Source organism: Glossina fuscipes, unplaced genomic scaffold, assembly GCF_014805625.2.
Source record: "Glossina fuscipes isolate IAEA_lab_2018 unplaced genomic scaffold, Yale_Gfus_2 197, whole genome shotgun sequence".
Classification (NCBI taxonomy): domain Eukaryota; kingdom Metazoa; phylum Arthropoda; class Insecta; order Diptera; family Glossinidae; genus Glossina; species Glossina fuscipes.
Genome location: NW_023998540.1, coordinates 1,035,963 through 1,061,790, shown reverse-complemented (window position 1 = coordinate 1,061,790; position 25,828 = coordinate 1,035,963). Strand labels below are relative to the sequence as shown.

The following is a 25,828-nucleotide window of genomic DNA, read 5'->3' as shown; positions in this document are numbered from 1 at the left end:
AACTTTTTTTAATTTGTTACCTTGAAAAAGATGAAGCAATAACAGGAGAATATTAAACTACTTTCTTAACAAAAAAGTCGAGAGAGAAGATTCGGTTTATCCGAGAAAAAAGAAATCATCTTTTATAAGAAAAAAAGATCGTCCGTTAACAAAGGTGTTCCTGTAGCGAGTAAATGGGAAGAAACAACTGTTGTACAAATTATGGCCCTTAAAACATGATTGCTCGGACCTGTGTTAATATTTTAAAAATGTTCATCTCCACAATCGTTTTCATGTGTTGTACTTGCCATCGGCGGGCGTACTTTTAGTTGCTTTCATACATCATTTCGCTGATTGGATAAGTGAAATCAAAAATCCCTGCAAAGTTTGTAAGTCCAATTGAGGTAAGACTTCCCTTAAATATTACCCAAACATATCGAAAACAAAATAGTAGGGCAGGGCGCAGCATTGAATAGCCGACACCACTTTGCTTAATGCAATTATTCATTTCTCTTATTTACAAAATAAAGGCATTTTATGAGAATTGTTTTCGATTCGAACCATTTTCAATAGTATGCGTTCCAGTGACAAAATATGTCGGTTTAACAAATTTCATCAAAAAAAATCTTAAAGATTTGCGATCTATAGGTTGAACAAGATGGTTTCACGGACAGACAATCCTAGGTAAATATAAAAAGTGATTCTGAATCGATCGGTACAATAAAAGATGGATCTATCTTAAGGCTTTCTGCGTTTTGCATACATTCGCGCAAAATTAATACATTCTTGTACTATTAGGTGGAGTCATAAATAACTTCCGAAGCAGGTGTGTACTCACTATAAGTCACCCAAACACTACAAATATATGAGGATTCAGTTGCTCTTTTGTCAACTGTTTTACGCGGTGCATGTTACATTCAACTCCTGTTTTAATCAATGAAATGGAGAATCAAAAAATGCATATTCGACATGTAATACTTTGGGGATTAAAACCAACCAACAGCCCATATGGCGAAGCACTAATATCCGATCGGGCAGTTAGAGATTGGTTTGTAAAATTGCGCTCTGGAGGGACGACTTTCCGCGTTCGATGACAAATTTTTAAAGGCAATTTTGGAGCAAAATCCACTCCAGTCATGAAGAGATATAGCAAAAGGTTTGAATGCCTCACCATGAATCAATCATGATGAAGCCTTATGTTAAATGAAATTTTGTTCCAAATGTAAATCACTTACCTGATTTCATTAGTTTTTTTTGTCTTCAAATTGTGAAAAATGAATTAAGTTCTTGAAGTTGTGTTTGGAAAGTGTGGGTGTAACCTTTCTTGATAATGAACTCATAAATAACACGATAGTGCCACCTCGGAGCGTAACTTGCATGGCAATGGAGAGGGAATCACAAAGGAGCACCGAATACAGCAAAGCGTTTTTCTTTAACTCTCTTTATGTATATATATTGTATATATATACGCGCATTTTTCTTAAGCGTTAAATAATTTGTGCGTTTTGTTTTTTTTTTTTTTGTGTAAACTTAAGCAATAACAATAAAAACTTAAAATTTTATGTAGTAAGTATTTAGACACGAATGTGATCCTTTAAGTTAGTATAAAAGAGAAAAAGCATTGTTTTTTGTTTTTTTTTTTCTTAAATTATCTGTCGAATGTTTGCATTTCGACTTTTGCTGGCGTATAGCCCGCTGGATATGGTACCAATTGATTATTAAGCACGCGTGCGTTACGCCAAGTCTTCAATTCATCTTCGGGTGTATCAGGTACCCGTATACCCTCAATAACGGGCACTGCAGAGCCATCCGCAACTTTGGATTCGCTAGGGGACGTCTTCGGCATAACATTCGAAGTTTTTGCTGACGTCATAGGCGTAAAAGAATTTGAATTTGAATATTCATTAAGAGGGCTTATAGGTTTTCCAATGTTATCCGTTGCATCACTTTTTACTACAGTCGATGACGTAATTACAATCGGTTCGGGTAGACGAAGTGATTTATAATGTGTTGGTATGAAATTATCTTTGGTGATAAGATTTTGTCGCAGATATTTATTATTTGTTAAATCTTCGATGAAACTGTTACTAGTTGCCGAATCAATGTAACGTGTATGCCGAGCGTTATGTTGGTCACTTATTCGCAGCTTCTTTTGCGGATCAGTGGGAAAACCTTGCTTAAAGCTCTTTATTGATGGATAGAATTGTTGCGCGTCTTGTTGTTGTCGATATTGCGATTGAAAATTCACATTTTCGATAGGTTTCCAGCGCCAGCTACGTAATTCTCTTCCATTACTCAGTTCACTTCCGGGAAATCGCCAGTCATTGTTATTCCTATCTAAAGGAATATAAGTAGGCTGTCGTCGTTGAATCGGCCGAGTTTCTGTTGGTGACGTGAAATATAGCTCTTCGGAGAAACGTTGCGGCGGAAATTGATTGGCCGCACTTTCAAAATGAATTCTACGAGCTGCTCTTGATTTCTTCGGTTCTGAAAGTTGCTTTTGTTGCTCTTGAAAACTTTCAGCTTTAATTAATTTTAATTGTTGCAACTTTTTTAATCTCTCATCCGCGTCAGCTTTACGTTGATTGTATTCTTTGGCTTGTCGCGCTAATTCCAATTGCTTTAGTAAAACGGGTGAATGTTGAAATTGTAAAGTACTTGCATTCGGTTTCATATCCGCGGTCCTTTTCTCTGGATGCCTTGCTACGTCCGTTTTACGTACGAAAAAGCTTGCTTCGCTTGGTTGTGCTCGCCCTTTTCTACTATCTCGGCCCACCAAGATTTCAACGTCCGAGCCATCATCGGATTTTACTGTTACCACTCGTACCTTGTCCGGGTTGAGATTACGGCCGAATCGTAGCTCAGTGCCTAACACAGTCGGTCTCAATGCCTTTATGCTTTCATTGTCAATATTTGCGGTGAATGAGCTTAAATTTGTCATTGTTGTTGATGTTGTTGCGTATTGTTGTGCTTCGTTGCATGTTGTCAGTGGTATTAAGATGCAATGGAAAATAAGCAAAAATGCGATATTTACTCTTCCCTTTGTCATAATTAACTGCAGCTCTAATGTCGGGGTTTTTTCGGCTACGATGATAAACTTGTTTTAAGATAAGTGAACGCACACAGATGGCCAAATTTAAAGGTGTACTCAGCTACCCTGTAATGCTATTGATTTGAAAGTTTTAGAGAAAAAAAAAAAAAAAAAAACAACAAAAATTAATTACTTTTGGTTTTGTGTTTTCTTGCGAAGATTTTCTTTAAATAATTTCGTATTTTATTAGATATAAAAAAAATAAATAAAATAATATATAATTACGACGTAAGTGTGAAATAGACCTTAATAATGGCAACGATTTATGAAAATAAAAAAAAAAATAAAAAACGAAACGAATCTAAAGCTACCGTGTAATATAAGCTGCTCTAGTATCAAATACAAAAACTTTTCTTTCAAGCCATATATATATTGAAAAGTTTAAGTTCTTTAGGCGTCTAAGTTATTCACAATTGTCACGCTTTGGATTTTAATAGTCGCCAAATAGTAAGAAAAGCATAGTCACTTCTTTATTTCATAAGTAACACTTAAAACTACATATGTAGCCGGAATCGTAATTTAAATGTTTAGTTGCTCGAGATGAATTTCGCGGTCGAGAGATTTTTTATTTTCTCATTTTTCTCTTCGCATGATATCAGAATTATTAAGAACCGAAATTGAATTGAAAATCAAAGTTTGGTGATTTATATCATACTTCGTTTTTCGATCCATAGTTTAAAAAGTAACAAATAGACAGCAAGCTTTACTAAAAATGAAATTCGAAACAAATTGTCTAAATTAGAGTTGTGCGAAGAAAGACTCATTTATCAATCTTGAAATCCAAGTGATATCCAAAATTCGACCAAAAATGACTAAAGTTTTTTATATCTAATTTTATTTTGTTTATAAACATTGCATTAAAAGTCAATATTACTTTTAGGAAAATAAGCGAGAATATTAAATTTTTCATCTGATTCGTAACGCTCTTCAGGAATGATAGCATCGTCTCCCCTCTCATTATCTCTTCTTTATTTGCCTCTATACATGTATAATGAAGAAGCTCGACGCCTAATTAAAAGGTTGATATAGATAATTAGAACCTCGATGGCCGATGTATCTGGGAAAAGGTTTATCTGGATTGGCTAATCCAGGATCGTCGGGGAAAATCCAAAGGCAGGAGTGACTACGGTCGCGTAAAGCAAAGCCAAAGGTTTTACTTACGCTTAAAGCGCCACGGGACCCGGAACACTCATTCACACAATTGTTACAACTACCTAGGCGAATATCTTGTATTTATGAGGGAAACCTAAACGTAATAGCGACGCTGATACTTCGGTAGAAACGGCACGGAGTCCTTACAGCTGAATACAGTCTTTCCGCAAGTATCTGACTGGCTGTGGTAGCTCAAAAGCTGGAGAGCTTTAGATAATAAAGTGCAGGTAGATTTCGCATTCTCCAACGGGGGGAACGTCGGTCCATACTAAAATAACCCATTGTGTCAGCGGGCACCATGAGCTTAAGCCACAAGGCAAGTGTTCACTCTTTTCAAATTTCCAATGAAATCAAGTTAGGAATTAGGACCACCTTCAAAGCTACTGTCTCTACCGAAATATGTCGAATCAGCACTTAACATAGGATATGAAATGAATAAATAAATGTTTTTGTCAATAACTTCAAAAGATTGATCGACGAACTGGCGAAAATATGCGTCGAAATTAAAATTTTGCCGAAAATCATTTTATATGATATGAGTTTTATTATTAACTATATTCCCAGTTGAGCTTTGAGTATTTGAATAGTTATCATAATATATATATATAAACGGAAAATAACAAAAAAAAAAAATGAAATTTTAAAAATATTCTGCATACGTTACGCATTCAAAATTCGTTTCACACGAAGTGTATATAACTTTCTTAGTTCTTTTAATTACATTTGATAAAAAAGTGAGAAAGCAGAAGATACACAAAAACAGAAATAGATACAGAAAGCGAACCGAAGTTTAAGTTGAAGGTTTAGCTGCATAACAATTATCAGATAAGTGCATAGTTTTTGTGTCAATAACAATTCGAAACAATAATTAAACAACTGTAATCGGCCGATAAATTAACATTGATATATAGGTTCCTTCAAGGTAGTTTTCAAGGTATTATGCGCGATATCTGACCTTATAATGTTTACTATCACTTGAGGAGTGTTTGTTTTGGCAGACCTTGCTTTTTTTCATCTTTAACTTGTAGCTTGAATTTATCACAGTTGGGCGACTCAGTTCCCATCACAAAATAATAAAAATGAAATTCTCCTGTCCTACGAAGAAGATACATTTTTTTTGCGAGTATTTCGTTGCGAAAGGGTTCAAAACATGGTCACAGCTCACTTTTGTGCAACAGAAAGTAATATTTTTAACCATCTAGTCAAAGTCAGATACTTTTGTGTAATGAGGCGAACGTTAGGCGACGATTACATTTTTTAAGGGAATAATATGTTATTGTAATGCAATCGAAAGTTCAGACGGTCAGAGGTTATAAAGAATAAACGGACATGTGATTCTAAGGCTGTCTATCGAAACTTTCCTGTCGTTCGGCTCATAATTTTATGCGGGAGTCCTCAGAAATTTTTCCTTTTTTCACTTTGGCAATTGCTTTGGCAAAATGATACTTCTCTGCGACTTTTGTTAAGACCTTTTTTTAAAATGTTTTCCTAATAAGATTTTTATGTGGGAAGTGTTGCTAAAACTGGGTCAATTCAACCTATTTTCAATAGTGCTGGTTTTTAAACTATTTTTTAGATGGCAGTTACTTACTTAAAGAGCAGTGGACTGCAGTTGTTGGCGATAACATTTTCAAGCTATATTATAAGTGTTTATTGGCAACTTGTGGGTGGTCCTCATAGGTGCCCAATTTTAGCTTATTGTATTTTTTGAGAGCAAAGGGACCCTGCAGGATAATATATATATATATAAATAAATAGGGAGAGATGTCTTAATCGACACAGAAGCTTTTCAAGGTTTACCGGAGATATATATACTTTGGACGATCTTCAGCACGCATTTCGAAGCGCAATGACAAATCTGGGATGTACTACTTAAGGGCTTATTCTGGCATTGTGATCGGTCATATAAATTAGTGTGTATGTATTTTTGTCACAGTTGCGCCGATTTTGTATTAATATCGATATTCCTCAGAAAGTATAAGAAAAAGCTCCGATATTAGTCTTGTTAAATTCTTGTGACTTGTGATGCCTCTGCGATAGTGTTCACAACATCGCTATTAGAGTGGTTAGCATAAAAATAAAAGATTGTAGCAATAAGCATTAAAACACGAAATTAAAAAGCGTAATGCTAAAAGGATGGACAGACATACATCTTGCACTGGCTGACTGACTTAGACGCTAATTTTCAACTTCGATAAACATTAACAAAGAAAGTTCAATTCTCCTTATATCTTCTTCGTTCTTTATGTAGCACAACTGGCGGGGGAAGTGCAAAAAAATGAATAATAAACTTCAACTTAAATATAAGTTCATGTTAAAGATAAAAGTTAAATGATAAAATATGAACCTTTGAAATATCGTTTAGCAAAAGTATTTTCATTTTAGATCAAACATCTGCGTGTTTGAGATGAGCGTGTGCGTGTTCGCATAACACATAACATGCATTTCAAAGACCTTTTTTTTTCACTATTATTGCAACTGTTTATAACTGAACGATTATGTTGTGCTAATTTATGGTCACTTCCTTGTTCACTAATTTTGGAACATGTTTGTTAAATGAAAGTCCATATACGAATGTATATATACCGGTTAAGATGATGATCATTATTACCAAAAAACAAGAAATTTATAAAAAAAAAAGTTGACTATTCATTTAAAGACATATGATGTAACAGTACATAAAGTTACAAAGGCAGTTATAAAAAGAGAAAAAACGCAAAAAGAAAAAAAACAAAAGTAAACTGAAAACTACTAAAAATACCGGTTGGCAACGTAACATAACAGCCGTGACATTGAAGCTCTTATTTTCGATTGCAAAATGTCCTAAATAGACAAGCCGGCCAAACCAACGACCAGCTGTTGGTTGAATTCATGATTAAAGATGATTTCGAGTAAATCATGAAGAAATGAGAGAAATACATACAAAAAAGAAATGCGCATAGATTGTATCAAACTGGCTTTTTTCTTAAGTCTTTTGCTTCTCGTCTCATTGTAAGCGCGTAATTAATATGTTTGTGCAACGGTAGCATTCGCATCTCGTAGCTGAGCGATTCGAGCAAATATTGCAAAACCAAGCTATGATTTAGGTAGTAGTGAGTAGTAAGTCATTTGATTTAAATCATTTATGACCTCTGTCTTGTTTTGCTTTGAAAATATCTTACTTTCATAGAAGACTTATTTTATCATAGCACTTAAATTAATCACAAATACGCGTAATTGTTGATCATAGTGCGTAGATTGAGTCAAATCCCTCGGGCATCTTTTTTTTGGGGTTTTCTGAAGATTCTAAGGTGATCTAGTTTTGTTCGTCCATATGTCCGTCCTTTTCAATACACCCCGCCCCTGTAAAAAGCGTAGTAGGCAGCCGAAACCCGGCATATAATAAAATATTGCTAGTGAATGCGTAAAGATCAAACTTAGAAGTAGGCGTGATCCGTATAGAAACAAAACAAACAAATTTAAAAAAGTAGTTATAAGAAGTGGTATTTACGGGACGTGCCCGAAATTGTGTGCATCCAAATGGTAACAACTTTTATATATTTATTGGAGAGGTTGAGGAACCGAAATTCGTCTCAAATCGAAGATAACTTTCTCATTTATTTAGTTTCCTTGAGTTTTTTTTATTGGACGAGATTTCATAATATGTAACTGAAGCGAATTATAACAAACGCATACGGAATACGAGATCATCGAAAACTCATTGCTTTGCTTTGCTTTCAATGAGGCCAAGCTATTCGTTAAGCTCTCTCTCTTGTATCTTTAAGTCAATCTGTTTTTTTTTTTTTTTTTGTTTCTATTTATCTGCAGAGAAATGGGTAAATTGAAAGTGAAAGTTTCAGCTGTTTTACTGAGGCTCGCTATATACTATACTATTGGATTTGCCTTAAGCCGTACACCATAGTAATTTAATATTATGTGTGTGGGATTGAATGGAGTTTATTTTTTTTTCTCTTGGCTTTTTTCGTCTATGTTTCTTCAATATAATAAGATGCTTATATGAGCGAGTCAAGGCAGCAAATAGCTCTGACAATTTAATTATTAACACGCCTTTTTTTTCTTTTTATTATATATGTAATGTAACGCAATTTTTTGTTGTTACTCGGGATTGCATGTTTTTTTTTGCCTTGCGATGGTAACGTATAATTTTTTTGGTTTTTTTTAAATTTTTCTTTCATTAATACTCTAATTAGGCAAATGTACACAAACAAATACATGCATATATATACATACACATGGATATATCTCATGTTATTAGCATATTATCATTTGATAGATTGATGCAGACAAATTTATAGTGCGTGGCAGAAAATCGAATATTAAGCGAGTAAAGGTATATTTATTGCATGAAATGCAATGAGTTTATAAATTGTGCTGCAAGAAAGTACTTATTATATTTTAATTATGCTACGATAAACCCCAAGGTCTCCAAGGTTTAATTTTTTATAATTTCTTCTCTTCAGTTCAAACCTATTCAAGACATTTTAATTAATGGTTTGTGCATTAGAACCACTTATGAAATTGTAATAAAAAAAAAAAATTTTTATTTATGACGCACATGTTGCTCAGTCATCGTTCAAAAAAAAAAAAAAAAAAAATAAGAAAGTTAAATTTGGTCGGGACCGGATCTTTTATATCCATCACCATTTAACCCCAAAGAAGATAAAAGAAGTAAAAGAACAAAATTCTCACGCTTTATAATAGGGAGTGAGCGCAGTTGATTCCTTCTATTCCCAAAATAAATGTTTTTGTCATAGGAGTATGTGCGCGTTGTAGGCGTGTCCTTGGAAAAGTTTAGGTAAATTCCAAATTCTTTTGCAAATTCGTGGGCAATATCTTCATTTTCGTTAACGGGAGAATGTTTACCACAAATTCTACAACAAAGTGGCGCAAACGAGCAGATGGAAAAACGAACAGGCGGACATGTTTAGGTGCATTCAAGGTTTTTGAAGCTAGTTTCTGCTTATTATAAAGATATTGAAAAAATAATTAAATTTTGATACGCTATAATATTGAATAGGCGTGGTCAATTTTAGTACATTTATGAGTAATGAGCAAACAACCAATTTTTGATACCTTTCGGAAAACGGAGTTGTCCTCAGTTTATCTGATATTATTGGCGTGTATTTCGACCGATTTGGCCCATTTTTAATACCAACCTGCGTGCAAGGACTTCCATTGTTTCGGCAAAATTTGCAGTCGCTAGCTTCATTTTGGCGTCCAGGAGAATATTTACAACAGATATTATACAGGCGGACAGACGGCCAGAAGGACAAACGGACATGCTTAAATCGATTTAGAATTTGATGCGTATCGAGAATGTATATACTTTGTGGGGTCTCTGATGCTACCTTCCGGGCGTTGCAAACGTTGCGACAATATGAATACACCCCTCATCTTTTGGTGATGGCCAAAATGCCAAATGTGTCCAAAACAATTCCGCAATGAAAGATCTATTGATTTGTACTTCAATTGTTCTGTGTGCAGTAGTTAAAGTATTTTTGCGAGAAAGTAAAGTGATTTGTTGATTTCAGGCATGTAATGGTATCGAAATATTTACTCTTTTTTTTAGAGGCCATTAACCGTGATTAAGAATGGAAAGTTTGGAATAGTTAATCGACACGAAATTTTTGGCTTTTGCCCATAAGCTATTTCGATAAACCATCTCGATCTCGGGGTATTCTGAACGAGTTGCATTCTAGCACATAAAGCTCATCTTCCGTTTTCCACCTCTCTAAATTCCTGGAAACAAGCTGTGGCGTGAAACAAAGAAAAAAGTGGTTTTTACCAATTTTTTGGGAATCAGCTCGTGGAAAACTCTGTTGTATGTAGACTTTTTCTTAAGTACTCTATGGTACCGACTACTTTCAGTAAGATTCACCGTAACCCCCACGATACATTATGCAATTGTGCGTCAACCCTTCAGGGCTGAAAAATGCACAACATTCCGAATCAGTGGAATAACCATTTGTGACTTTAAATTTCGCTTGGTCTCCTGTAAGTCGCTATTCCACCTACGGTTATTAAACTTTCTACTTCCTCTGCAGGTTTATAGTGCTGTACGCAACTTATAACAAGCCCGACGCTACTCAATGCCTGTTTTGCAGATGCTAACTTTTGTACCGTACTAAGGTTACTATGTTGCTCGCTATGAAAATCTAGCTAATAGTGCTCTTGTAACAATTGGAAGAATACAACGCTGTATCGGCTAACAATGTTCGTTTCGATGAAAGTGTTTTCAAACTTATTCGTACCGTTATCGATGATCATAAGATATAGAAAAGCGACTCAGGACGCTCTACCGAAGTATCGACGCTTTGTGTCGCCTAACCTTATGTATCATCAAGTTTTAACTAAGTTTACTTAAAAAGCGTTTCTTATTGATATTATCACTTGACCATGGATTATGAATGAGTTAAAGAAAAAAAGTGAAATAACGTATATAGTAAAAAAAAATAGAAACTTTGTGAATAAAACAAGCACTAGATAGCATAAACACATTGTTCAGTTAAGCAACTTCCTGGTCCTGATTTCTATAGAAAGTTGGCTGGCGTTTACTACATTGGATTATCGGAGATCGTATTTCAGTTTGATAGATTTTGATAGGTTGCCGAATAGACTTAATATTGTCGATCGACATTGTGGTTTGTACTGCAACTAGCAACTCGGGGAGAAATTTAATTTACTTCTAAACATGCGTCTATGCGTCGATGGCAGTAGGGGACTCACGGCAATCGAACCACCTTCATAAAATTTTGGAAATCGGCGCTTACTGGTGTTTATTGAGACCAATTATTTTTTAGGTTTACTCTCCTCAATGTCCCAGTGCAATGCAAAACGTTTTCACATTGGGAAATTTTTCACAGTTCTCTTACGGGAGTTTAATACAAGCTGGACCAACGACCAGTACATTCCTGGGAAATTGGCTAATAAAAATTTCCATGGTCGGAGCAAACCTGTTGAGTATTTCCCAAGTTGAACCTTAATGGAGTAACAAATCATGGTTGATGCCCGTGCTACTGTCGCTATAGACATTCATTCCAAGGAGATTGCGTTGAGTTTTCTCGTTATAATCAGAGGAATTTGAAATCGTGTCGGCCAAAAATTAATATAATATGTCATCCAATGAAAGGGTATTCGTCGTTATTCACTGTCAGAGTTACTGGTGGATATAAACGAGATTGAAAAGTGACGAATATGGCTAACATGGCCCCACTGCTACAGCTCTTCTTATAATTACGTAAAGTATTGATGCTTCTGTTCGTCTCGTTGGTATTTTCATTGCCTGGTCATCTGCAATTTGTTGTAAGAGATTTGTTCATTGTTCACAGGGTGATGGATAAGTAACGCGTCTACAAATGTATCGAACGTCCTTTTTACTCTGAATCTCTGCGTTAGTCATCTTTGAAGGCCATTTGATGAAAATCGATTCGAAAGGCACATCCAAGATAACTTTATTATAGTCGACATTTTCTTCCTAAGGTCATTACGCCCTTTCTCTAATCTATGTTCTCGGGACTTGTGTTAAATAAAACCAAAATAGAAAAGTTTACCTTCTTTTTGGTTAAAATTTTTGCTATTTGAACTAAGAGAGAATGCTGCGTTAGTTAGAAAATTTGAAAAAAAAAGTGTCGTAATCAAAATAAAATGAAGCAAAGTCAAAGAGGGCAAAGAGGTTCTTCAACGTAGATAGATTTATTGTTTAATGCAATTTATCATTAGGGTATTTTACGGTATTCGATGAAATGATGGTAAAGATCGTTTTCTTTCTTCTGTTCTGCTTCATTGCCTTTTAACATTTTTGCCTACTAACTTGTAACTCCATTTCGATTTCGGTTCCTTGGCAAGAACCAACTTGGGGTATTTGAATAAGTTCACAGAGATAATGAATTGCAAGATTAGTGAATTTTATACTTTGTGGTATGAGATATAAAATTTAAGTTTAACCGGTTTTTCTCATTCGTCTGTCGGTATATAAGTCCTTGCGACAGTCACACTTTGGATATCGCCACGAGAGTGACAATTCCGTTTAAGCGGATGTTCCCATTAGTTAAAACTCAAAATTTAAGAATATAATCCGTGTAGCAACGCATGCCCGTTCACTGCGGCACTATGGGAGACAAAGCATGGATGATCCATTTACAATACAAACGATATTTAGGTAATATGTGCTCACTAGTTTGAAGTTGCCTTTAAACAATGACAAAAACGAACTCGGCCGAGGATAACTTATCAAAATGCGGCTTCGAAAATTCGTCGAAATCAGGCGCTGCTACTAAATAGTGCAAGTAATGACAATAATAATAATAAAAAAAAAAAAAGCGATACTTGTTTGTGCCATGAATTAAATGATTGAGAGAAACTCCCGAAGCAATTTTGTAAGTTTTTTAATAAATATATGTGCGTTTATAAGCGCAAATGAAATGAATGCCTTTTTAATGCAGATAATAAAGTTTCAGTTAATTTGTCTGTTACCTCATCGCTTAATGGGCAATGAATACGCATTAAAAATATTTACATGAGCACATAAGTAGACGACTGATTGCTGGATGGCATATCAAACAGATTGAATTGCAGTCGAGTGAATATGAATAGGAATGAGTACGTATCGCGCGGATCAAGAAGGTGAACAACACTTTCTCTTTCTCTCTCTCTCTTATTTTAAGCTTTTACCTTTCTTATTGCTATACGGTCTATAACCGTTATATTAAATGCAACATTCAAGTCAGTTTCTTCGTAATTGAAAAGGAGAGTTAGCGATACATAAAACAAAGCTATGTATGATATACCTTTTATTATATTAATTAATTGATTTATTACTTGAAATGTACTTAAGGCCCACACACGTGAATCAAATTGTTTTGCTTTTTCTTTATTGAACATTATTTCGATTCTGCTACAACATACCCTATATAATATCATTTTTACGTTTATTAGCATAATAAATGTTAAAAAAAAATTATTTTATTTTACCGTATGCCCGTATATTAAGGCAGGTTATTGAAAAACAACAATTCCATTATATAAAAATGGAATAATAATGAAAGAGTTCAGCATTAATTTTAATATTAGTTGAGTTAAGCTAAAAAAAATCAGACTAATTGGAATTAATTCGATATCTCATTGGTAAGTCAGGTATTGCAGTTTAAATTAGAACTGAAATTCGCTTTCGAATTTGAACCTCAGCTATGAAAGGGCTTTCAACTTGCTCGATGTGCCAAGCAGAGCTCGCATTGTGGTCCGTTGAAAGCCGTTGAAATATCAATACATTGTGGATATCCGTTTTCGATTAGATTCTCTCAGACATCTGATTGGGGTTAGGCCCTCAATCCTAATTGAACTAGAAGTTCTTTTGCAATCATAAGTATTACAGAAATTTGATGGCTTTCCGTGCATAACTACGCAGTGCCTGCTCGTAAGCCTTATACTTTTAGTTGTGACTACATGCGAATCTTAATTAGAATACATTCTACTGTACTGTACCGGCAATTGGAGCGGGGTATGCTAATTGGATAGTCGCGTTTTCTATCAATTAGATTGTGCGACAATGCAAAATTTTCGTTACATTTCATACTGCAATCCCAATTTCAAGTTGGAATATTCACTTCAGGATTTAATTTAGTGTCATTTTTACGCCCATCTCCAAAGAATGAGAGGTATATTCATTTTATCAAAACTTTTGCAATACGTGCAGGGAGCTCTAAAGACCCCCTAGAACAGCGTCAAATTCTGAATTATTTTAAACACGTCCATCCGTTCATCCGTCTGTGCACTGTCCGTTGTAAATAAACTCCTAGCCGGAAAAAATTAAGCTACTGACTTCGAAATTGCTAGAAACATTGGAAGTTCTTGCACGCAAACTAATATTGAGAATGAGGTAAATCGGTCGAAGGATGCGCCCATTTGTTTTTTTTTGCTCATTAACCCTACAACAGATAAATGTACATAAACGATGAACGATGCTTTAGTACCTGTATAAGTGTGGGAAAATTGTGGATAGCACGCCTACACAATATGCATTTACAACGCGCAAAAGCAAGCTTCAAACACCCCATATATAATCTAAATACTTGAGTAGCATGTCCGTCTGTCAATCTGCCAAGCTGTGTAAAATTACGCAGCAAAAATAAAAAAATTTGTAGAAGAATATAAAAATGACTCAAACGGATCTAAGGACACGCCTGCAATGCCCGCACGCATCTGCTTTCCGTGGTTATTATTTGTATAACACATAAGCCCTAGTAAAATCCAATTTTACTCTGAAAGTAGGAAAATCAGCTGTGGCCACCCACTATAATAGAATATGAAAATTTAGTTTTTTTGCTTTTTTTTAAGTCTCTTGCCTTGAGGAGTTTAAAAGACTCGGTCACGACCGAATATAATTTTCTTGTCTTTTTGTCTTAACATGATTTAAAAAAAAGCAGACGGGACATAATATCAGTTTTATTCGATGCATTTTCCTAGCGTTATTTTTAAAAATATGCTATAGAAATTTAAAACAAATGCAACAATTTAAAATAAAATTCAAGAAAAATAGACCTTGAAGTCAACAACACAGCTAATAGTTCGTTGACACTTTAATGCAACTTAAAAATTCGCAAAGCTCTTGGATGAGCTCTTGGTGGAGATAACTAGATTTGAATTCGAGTCAATCGCACAACAGCAGTAGCAGCACAAAACAATCTTGTAATTATCTAATATTGTTGTTGTTATTTGTTGTTTATAACTCTAGACTACCGGATAACGGAAATGTGGCGTTGTGTGATCGCCCGCGAGCTATAAGAGAAAATAATTGGTTTTCTTGTTACAGTTTTTGTGACTTTGACTCAAATTTGATAGTTCGGAGCAATGGGCACAAATACAAAACTCTCTAAGCAATAGTCACAATGCAACTCAATAAAGTTGTTAAGCCCAAAGGAAGAAAGGCTTTTTGATTGGTGACGTCTTTGTGATAAGGGTTTCGAATTTCATTTACAGTAAAAAATTACTTGTTCTTGAATTCCTCTCATATGTGCGGCAATCGGCCGAGAGTCTAGGAATTGGAATTATACTTTGATTGTATTATTTAGAATTTATTATATTTTTATTTTTATTACTTTATTTTGTTCATCGTAAACATCATAAATAATGTCGTATAAATATAGTAATTAAAATAAATTGAGCAAAATTTTATCCAATTCTATAAACACATATCGCCGAACACATGTACCGAAAAACTTCAACTCGCTTAGCCTTACACGCTTATTATTACACGTTTAACAAGCTTTACATTACAGATTGTTTTTTGGTTAAAAAGCATAAAAAAAGAACGACAGTAATGCATTTTAACTCACACTTTATCTATATATATATATATATATATATGTATAGATATATTTGTAAGTATATATATATATATATATATATTGTTCAGATTAATGTATCAATAAGATCGAGTGTATTTGTAGATGTGTATGTTTCTGCAAATCACTGAAATATCAAATGAATTGAAAATTTAAACGAGCTTCCGAATCACAAATTCCAACAGATCAGTATCCGTAACGAGAGGCAACTGAATGAAATTAAAAGTTAACGGCCACGAAGTTAAGCAAACAGTAAACAAATTTATGGCTTTAAGAAAAACAGCTGACAATAGTAACAAAATTATATACATATAAAGAGAGAATAAGAGTATGAATGCAACTAAACCGTTATAAAGGAAAGAAAAATGTATGAAAAATTGTAGCGGTAAACTTACCGAGATGTACAGATGTACAGAGAGACAAAAGTTTTATATCCAAATATTTTACTCAAAAAAAGTTATTTTCCTCATATATATATATAGTATGTTCTGTTATATGCGCATGGGTAAATGTGAGCAGATGCTTGAAAAAGCTTTCCTGTGAACAAATAAAAAAACAAACAAACAAAACAAATCACACCCAAAACAAAAAGCGACGAAAAGCAAAAGGAAAACTAAAAATTCGGAGGGCATTGAAAAAAGCATTGAAACCTACACTTGAACCGAACGATTTCTACGTATACGTGGCTCTCATTCTTCCATTTGTTTGGGAAGCAAAAGAGTGCATCAATTTTATAATAACAACCATCGTAATACTTGAGAGACCTATCAAGCTAAACTTATTTTTAACAAATGTGATGAATAAATATTTAATTTAGTTTCTTTGACGGCAGGATGGCATCTATATTTTGAAACGATGATCGCAAATTTTGGTCAAAAACATGCCATGTAGATCTTATATAGACAATCGCGGAAAAAATTTCTTTATCTCTAATAACTCTTGACTCATAGCAAACGCGTTGAAATTTAATTAAGGCTATCGAGACTTCATGGGCCTTTTTGGTACGATTGGGCTAAAAACCTATTTGAAGTAAGAGGGGGGCTCTGACTATAATCTGGTCAATCCCTGAGCAAGGTTACAGCCACAAGGCACTCACAAGCATTTTTTTTAGTTGTCATGACTTAATACACTTTTTTTATGCTAAAATTGAGACTGTGGCGGTTTATTGTTAGAAGGGAAGAGAAAGTGGGAGAGCGCGAGAGAAAGAGGCAGGGAAGCTAAACTTGCTTCCTACCTTTACGTTGGCTTTGGACTGCCAAATTTGATACAAAGTCAAAGAAAAAATATTAAAAATATCTTTTCTTAAGAATATTTAAGGATTATAGCATCCGTCAGTCTACTACTTCCTGCCTTGCGTTCGCCTCGTTTCGTTTTTTCATATTTTTAAACTCAAGTCCAAAGGGGATTTGGATGAGTTATTGTTGAAGATGGAATCTCGAAAACAGATGAATTCTACGAATGTTTTGTGTTCACAAAATACTTTCTCCTATCAATCTTTCTTCCAAGCTCCCTTAAAAAAATATATGTAATACCTGGAAGGATATAAGATGAACTCAGCTTTTATGGCACTAATATATTTGGGACCATTTGCTAGGTCAATTTAAAATTGTCTATCCGTCCTTCTGTCTATCTGATGTATTTTCACGTGAATTTGGACCCCATTTTTACTAATTTTCCGGTTGAATTATGATATACTGACGTAGTTTAGCCCAATGGCGAAGACTTTTGCCAATCTTTTCGTAACACTTTGTTATGAAAAAGTTGTTGCATGAAGAAAAATTGCCCAAAATTTCTCAACAAAAATCGCTGAATAGTAAAATTTTGGCATATTAAATTGATATGAGAAATTTTTGGATCAGATGGACCGACACTTTCCATACAACCGGCCCTAAGAAAATTAAGAGTGCACAGCCAAGTGACCCACTTTTTAATATTTCATGGCGAAGATTGGTTCATGGTAGTAATTTAACATAAGAACGAAACGTATACAATTTTGACAACGTAACTCTATTTTTTAGGCTCCGCCCTTACAAGGGCTTCCACAACTACTAAGCACTTATGTGGCAACAAAGCTTAATTTTTGTTACTTTAGTACGAAGATAGGTGAAGCACAATAAGATTTATGATAAGAAAAATTCATTTCGCTAAATTTGAACTAAGTCGGTTCACGTTTTTGCTCTTCTTCAATTTAAGGTCAACTCTGAAAAATGTAAGTTTACTTGGAAACATTATGTAATTGTTGTAATCGATACTGGGTTGGTTGAATGGTCGGCCTTGACCGAATATAATGTTTTTACAAGTTTTTCTAAACCAATATTTCCAAAAACCCTATTTGTCTCCTTAGGGAACATTATTATATGGGGCTGTGATGACATTTAATTCCAAAAAAAATTAAAAAATTTTTATTGTTCACAAGATAGTATTAATTATAAAATTAATAAAATATAGAGCGCGAATCTCGAACTGCAAATACTCACTTAAAATGTATTTGTGCAGGTCGGTTATATATATGTATATATATATATACAAAGGAATGTGTGATAAGAAAGTCGATTTACGTTGGCCGTTAAAGCTTACTAATACAGATAACAAATATAAAACTTATTAAATTTGCAATACAAATAAATATTTACTCAACTGAAATGAGAAATCGTAAGGTTAAAGCCATAAAATGCTTTGCAAACATAAAAATTTTAATTAAAATTTATGTGTAACAACTCTTATGAGGTTGATATAGAAAATACGATATTTGTCATACTTTTCGCATAATATAAATATAATTAATGTTCACGTGTTCTTTTCAATTAGCTTACTGCATATTTTTATACCAAGGTTCCTTAGGTTACTAGAATGCATTTGAAGTGCATTTTGAATGCCTTGACACGAACCATTACTCCATAAAAAGTGTTTTCTTCTTTATACGTGCGTTGAAAAATGACGAGTCACGGTATTGTGTTGTGCGGTAAGCAGGTAATTTCGGGACGAGTAAGTAGAAATGCTAAGAAAGCCATGTAGTCCTCTTAAAGAACTGCCATTGTTGAACAAATCTTTTTTGTCTCTGTGGAATACTTACTCTAGATATACCTGTATATAAACACAACACAGCCCATATTACGCCGATGCTTAAGGGTACCAAGAGTTTTGCAAACACACTTTCGTCATCCGTGAACCTCTTAGACTTTCGCTGTATGCGGTTGATTGTTTCTAAGCGAAGTTTGAATGTTCCAACAGCATACAAACCTAATATCATAATGACATTTTTTAGCGCTGGGTTAAATAATTTATTGCTAAGCCCTCGTGGATATGTGGTTGAATTTTATTATCGTAGGGTCGAAAAGATTTTCAAAGCATTTCTTCTTTGCACGATAATCACAATCTGTCACATTAATCATTTTTTTTATTTAAATTGAAAAAGCATTAGAAAATCTATTATTAATAAATGACTATTGAATATTAGAGGAATTGTAATACAAAAAAAAATAAAAAATAAAAAATATAGTAATCTATGACGTAAACATAAGGAAAACTGTAAAAGCATCCAATTAATCGATAAATGTTACGCTATTGTGACGACATTCACTCACATAATACATTAAAATACGTTGTGCACGCGTTCATTTAAAGTTTGTAAACGTGCAGCCTTTTGAATGTACAGGCGTACCTCGTTTAACACGATACTTGTACGGTACAATGTTTGCGAATATTATAACACGGTTTTGATATAACACGATTGCAAACAAGCGGATATGTGTTCCGCTGGATTTTTTTTTCTCGATTCCTTTTCACTTTCATTTCTATTTTATCGTTAATAAGAGACTTCTCTTCAATCAACTTTGAGAAAATAAACAGATTAAGTGAAATTTTTGATGAAAATAAATTTTGCAAGTGCCATCGTTAGCAAAAAGTTGAAGTTAAGCTACCTTTTCATTGATATGTAAATATGAAACGATTTTTCAGTAACACAAAATGTTGCACACATTGTCTTGATTCATATCATATACGATATAACATCAAACCGGTTATAATCCATATACGCATTGCCTTCATTCATTTTACATCTATATCTTCGTTTAAATAAAAAAAATAGAAAAAGTTTTCTATAAATAGAAAAGTTAACGCGGTAGAAGTTAACTCGGTTATGTGATAGGCACCTGTACACAAAAACAACCCACTTCACGAAAGTCACTAAATATCTCTAAAAATAAAGTGTGCCATCTGATGTGTGTGATTCCATTTACTGTATGCATGCATATGCGTATGCATAGCTAGCAAGTAATAACAAGAAATTGTGTTTTATGGTTAACTCTCTAAGCGCATACACACACACACACATACGTATGTGGAGTTCATTGGAAAGCTGACATAATCATAATTCCATTTGTAGGAAGTGCAAATTAATTAATTGACTTCAATTAAAGCTTACAACATAAATTTGTAGAAATTTATTAAAGGAAAAGTAAAACACAAAAGCAAATAAAATAAGTAAAAAACACAATCAAGAAAATTGCTTTAAGTTACCCTTTTCTTCGCATCAAATTTCAACCAATCCGATTTATTTTTATATTTTTTCCTTCGATCCATCATAGCGATAAGCCGTTCTGAACATTTCTCACAGAATCTAATATAGGAATTTTGAATTAGAGAGCGTCTTCCAGACGTTGCAGAGAACGTTAATTTTTATGCCTAGGACTAAAGGTAGGTTTCGTGTCACCGAATTGCCACATATTTGCGGGAGTAAGCTTCAGAGATTTTCTATAGCAGACATAGTCTTGGCGAGTATCAAATTTTGAAGCGGTTGAGGTATTCTCTCGATCGTAAAGATGACGGGTTCAAATTGTTGCAGAGACATTGAAGCTTTCTGCTTACGGATTGTTGAAGGAAATGGATCAAATTAATCGGTGGAAGCGCGGACAGCATAAAGTTTACTAAGTTCACTGCTGTTTTCGAAAGTGGAAAAATTGGGTTTAACGCTCTTTACCTACGTTCTAGAGTATGACACATTAGAACTTTTCACATACGTCCGATGAGAGACAGACATGCTTCCGAGAGAGAGGGAGAGAGGGAAAGAGAGACAAAGAGACAGAAAGATAGAAAGAGAGAGACAGAGAGAGAGAAAGAAAGAAAGAAAGAAAGAAAGAAAGAGAGAGAGAGAGAGAGAGAGAGAGAGAGAGAGAGAGAGAGAGAGAGACAGAGAGAGATTTTTTTAAGAAAAAGTTAAGTTGTATAAAAAATTCGTCCACAGCCTTACGTAATTTTCCTGCCTGTTCATATTTGCCTATGAGGGATTTATAGTCAACTTGAGTGACGAGAGTTGTCTATATATATATTCTACACATTTTGTCCTGTGCTACCTTTTCGTTTTTCAATATCAAGCAATTATTGCAAAGAGGTCCCTTGTACGTACAACACGGTCACGGTCAGTAAGAAGTAAGAAAAGAGGAAGTTTGTGCCCAATCGGTAAGTGCTGATACACTCTTCTGCATAAAATCAAGTATTCTATCTGGGAACTGTCTTCATCAATGTACTGACACATTGCTTACTTTAAGATTGGGATGATAGGAGTAGATATTTGAAATTCCTACAAAGAAGCTTTTGATTTCAATCATTTGTTTGCTGGGTTTTACTTTTGCTGGTAATTTTCAGCGCTATCTACTGCTTTGTAGTTGAATTATCTACGATATCATTTATTTGATATAACAACTCTTCGTTACGAGATAGTTAGACCCCAAACCATACAAGACCTAATACAAACAAAATAGAAACTGTACATATAGATAGGACGGAGCATTTTTTGTTATAGAATTCTTGGTTTGGACAAAGTGGATAGATTAGTGACTGACGAAAGGACTATATACATATGTACTATGCAATTGAATCTTTCTTAAATATTGTATTGATGTAGACAATATTAATTGTTGATATATGTGTTCATGTAGTGTACATAGCTAAAATTTTGTCTGTATTCACAATTTTATTTGATTAACACTGAATCGACGGCACTTGTATGGATATATTATCATTGTTTCATTAATTAAAGTAAGTTAGATTTGAGAGATAGAAAGAAGAAACAAAAATATAATTGTGTGCATGTATACAGAGTTTATATATGGTACATACTGTTCCCTTATTTATATATATATACTAATTTCTTTTATTTTTTGTTTTTCTTTTAAAGAGTAATAATCATTTTTATGTCCACCGAAAAAAATTTAACAATTTGTCCTTCAATGTAAATATGTGATAAAAAAGCATAATAAGGGGTGTGCTGAAAAAGGAAAGGTGACTTTCCAAAATTTCGTGGGATATTTGAATTTTTTTTTTTTTTATTACAAATGTGTGTTTGCTACAAATGTCTCCAATGTATGTCGGCGTTATCAACTGCTTCGCATTTTTAGTTTATTTTTGGCAGATATAAAGCTTGGACGTGTTTCGGTATACTTGATATTCACCGGTCTTGGCCTCCTGCAACCTTTTCCAATGCGTACCAATGAAAGAAGGAAGCTTTGCCACGACTGAGGAGATAAAGACCACCTCGCCGGAATAGCTCAAAGACATATCAAAAGGCTCACATCAAAAGTCCTTCGAGAATTGGAAAACGCGATTGAATTTGGATTGGAGAGCGATTATTTTGAGGGTACAAAGATATATAGTTTAGAAAGTGATTTTGTACCGGAAACTATCGCCCTCAGAACACCAACTTCAAAAATGTATTTAAAGCATGAATCGAAGCTGTAGAAGAGAAAGAATCAATAAATTGAAATGAAATGAACAGAAAACGTGGGCTGAGAACATAACTGCACAGTCTACGTAAGTGAGTGCCGTATTATAGGGTCTTTCTCCGATCGTAAGAACACAAAACCATTTCCATCGCGCTGTACTTGCCTAAGTTCATTAACGCCGTCGAGAATATCCAGTCATTAATATTTAGCATATTCAGCAAATCAAACTAGTACAGCAAAGTTTTAAAAAAATGTCGTGATTGTATGCGAATTAATTAGTTTTCCATTTGAAACGCGGCCTACTTCCCTTCGGGGGGGTGGGGAGGTATAAACGTTTACTTTGCTCCTTGAAAAATCCTGTTCATGCTTTCCTCTACATCGTTAAGTAATATTCTGCAGATTTCACAGAAACAGTCCATTGTTCTCAAATTTTCTATAAACCCCCAAAAATCAGGTAACATTCATATGGAAACCTTATAATGAGGAATGGGTGACTTTAAATACCCCATACCGATTTGCTTGATACAGTTCTTCATCTTCGTCTTCGTACGGAATATTAGAACTTGCTCTCCGAAGATCTATTATTCATAAGATATCTAATGCGGGAAAGGGGCGGATGGAAGGGCTATATATTAATTTCTAATTTATCTGCAATTAGATGAAGAGCATGCCAAGATGTATTAAAGTAAATTGGAAACAAATTGAAATTAAGATTTTATCATATTAAGAAAATTGAACATTTACGTAGCAAACTTTCGGAAATATGTTCAATGACTCCAAACTTATACAAGAAAATATTAAAAACTTGTTGATGTCGTTTAGAAGTTGTCCCAGTTCGGAACTTGTGATTGGCGTATATGTGCACAAGCCATTTTTGCCACGCTTGTACCGAATTCTTAGCTTTTTATTTCCAGTTTTGATTTCACAAAGAAAGGGGAACAAAGCGACTCTTTTGGTAGAAACAGGAAACTACATTAATGATCCCTTTTGGTAGAAATAGTCAGTAGTTCATGTGTTAAGCATAAATTCACAAGAAACAGGCAAAGTACAAAATTAGGCGCGATACACAATGCTTGCGTTATGCAGTTCAGAAGCACGAACAAATACCATTTTCCGTTTTTTCATCATAAATGTTTGTTGCTGCATTATATTGTAAAAAAATGCATTATATTATCGCTAATTTTTCCAAATATTGCAGAGATAAAAGAGACTTCTGCTGGCCTTATTTCCCGATAATCCATGCCAATGCGCCGAGCGCATTGCCGATTATCCCTTTTCTCCGGGATAAATTTTTATTGAAAGTTCTCTTGCCTTGTCTTGTGATAATAGAGTCCAGGATAGGGACTCATTAGATTGTCCCGTAAAAGAAATGCTACGTCGCTCACGTCGCTTTAGAAGGTCAGATAGGATAATAGTGAGCAAAGCAATCTATTGCCGGAGAAGAAGTGATATTCAATTTGCTCTTGAATAATTCCATTAAAACTTTTCAAAAGAAATTTCACTAATCAGAATGAAGGGACATTTCTTAAATTCATTATCGAACGAGTACTTCAGTAATAACAACAACAAAAAAAAACAAATAAGTAAATTATATTCTCGCATACTCTCCACTATGTTTTTCGCTTTCTACTCTCCATGTTCTTTTATTTGATACCCATATCGCTAGTACTATTAAGAAAAATCGCGGAGTCTATCACATTCATTTTAACGTTAACTCATTCATAGGCAGATAATATATATTCATTTAAGGAGTGTACAAAATAGTTTTAAATATTCGACCCTGGTTGTCTTATGATACATAAACAAGAAATCTCCAAAAAGTGAAAAAAAAAACATTTTTTTATGCGTAACTTTATGCGGGCATTGCCTATTGGTTCAATTTTTTGATCTAGAGAGTAGAGTGTTTCGCAACATAAACGTGGAAACGTTGAGCTTTTTAACTTAAATAATTTCCGAGTAACGAGCAAAAAACCCACAAATTTTTGTTACCTTCACTTTATGCTTCACTGCGAGCCTCTGCTTTGATCAATTTGGCCTATTTTCAATACCAATCTGCGTGCGAAAACTTGCAATCTTTCCATCGTAGGTGAAGTCGATATCTTCACTTTTGCGACTGGGAGGGTGCCAACAACATCCACCACACAGACGCACAGACGGACATGGTTAAATTGACTCCGAATTTCACGCTAATCAAAAATATATATTCTCTGAAGCTTCTTTTTTCGTGTTACATATATGATGGGAAAAATGGAAATGTGTTTAGCCCTATCTTATAGTGGTGGGTACAAAAATAGAGAAGAAAAAACAAAAACTTGGCCGACGTTTAACGGGCAAAAATTAATAAGACATTGATTTAAATACTGTTTACTGACGAAATGTAATGAAATAATCAAAGGGAAAAATGTACCAAAACTAACCTCCAACGTTACTAAGACGCCAACTAAGAACTTCGCGTTTATTCTACAACGAAGGATATCATCTGTTGTTCACCCGCTGAAAATTTAAGAAGAAGTAATAGCAAAGATTTTTGTATTAAGTGGCTTTAATTTAAGAGAGTACAATATCAAATCCTTACCTAAACCCAATTCCTCGTTCTGTTAGAAAGTTAGCGGTATTCCTGCCTATACTTGATTAAAGAAATAGCTTTTTAGGTGGATGGATGGATAGAGATGGATAGTTGGAATCATTAAATGGCATAGTAAATGACTTCTATTCGAGAGTAAAACTGGGTTCAATATAAATTATTCCAGAAAGACGGTCCCACAACTGTTAGCAACTCCACGATATTCCTGCCTACATTTTATTGAAGACCAACCGCTTCGGTGGGTGAATGAACAAAGATGGATAGTTAGGATCGCTAAATTACATAGCAATTGACTTTTATTCAAACTGTATTGAGTATAAAATCCTTTCATATAAACACAATTAGAAACGTAGCGGTATTCCTGCCTACATTTTGTTAAAGAACTACCCGCTTCGGTGGGTGAATGGATAGAGATGGATAGTTAGATTCAGTTGACTTATATTCAATATAAAATTCTTGCTTAAACACTAGAAACTTAGCAGTATTCCTGCCTGTGGTTTATTAAAGAGATGGACGGAAGGATGAAGGTGAATAGTTAGGATCATTAAATTGTATTGAGTGTAAAATCCTTGCATAAACACAATTCCGCACCTATTAACAACGTAGCGGTACTCCTGCCTACATTTTGTGAAAGAACGACAGTAATTTATTCATTTACAAACAGAGACTAAATAAAGATCCGGCGTATTGAGCGTGCGCTTACTTTTCGCAATGATCTATTATGGCGGGAAAATTATACAACAACAATTATACAATAACTTTGGAATAGAAAGAAACAAATAAAGCCCATACAAGTTATCTATTATTTATTGATTCATTGATATCAAATCAAATCGAATTAAATGATGCGATCTAAAGAGAGCATAGCATAAGTGAAATAAATAAGTGCGATTAAATAAATCTGTAATATTTTATTTATTGGTTTTTAAAATTAATTTTAAATATTTATGTTTTATATTTATTA

General features: G+C 34.2%; 1 protein-coding gene across 3 annotated transcripts; it reads right to left on the bottom strand.

Moving 5' to 3' along the window:
* Window positions 1–1,600: 1,600 nt before the first annotated feature.
* On the bottom strand, window positions 1,601–15,568 carry LOC119641947. Of its 3 annotated transcripts, none has more exons than XM_038040877.1 (2): window positions 15,553–15,568; window positions 1,601–3,144 (listed from the first exon to the last, which is right to left on the bottom strand). In XM_038040877.1, the coding sequence occupies exon 2, from the start codon at window positions 3,026–3,028 to the stop codon at window positions 1,628–1,630; it is 1,401 nt and encodes a 466-aa protein (XP_037896805.1). In that variant the 5' UTR covers window positions 3,029–3,144; window positions 15,553–15,568; the 3' UTR covers window positions 1,601–1,627. The 3 variants fall into 3 exon arrangements, with proteins under 3 accessions (XP_037896805.1, XP_037896803.1, XP_037896802.1); XM_038040875.1 differs by lacking the exon at window positions 15,553–15,568 and adding an exon at window positions 3,382–3,407; XM_038040874.1 differs by lacking the exon at window positions 15,553–15,568 and adding an exon at window positions 3,316–3,348.
* Between the last annotated feature and the right edge of the window lie 10,260 nt (window positions 15,569–25,828).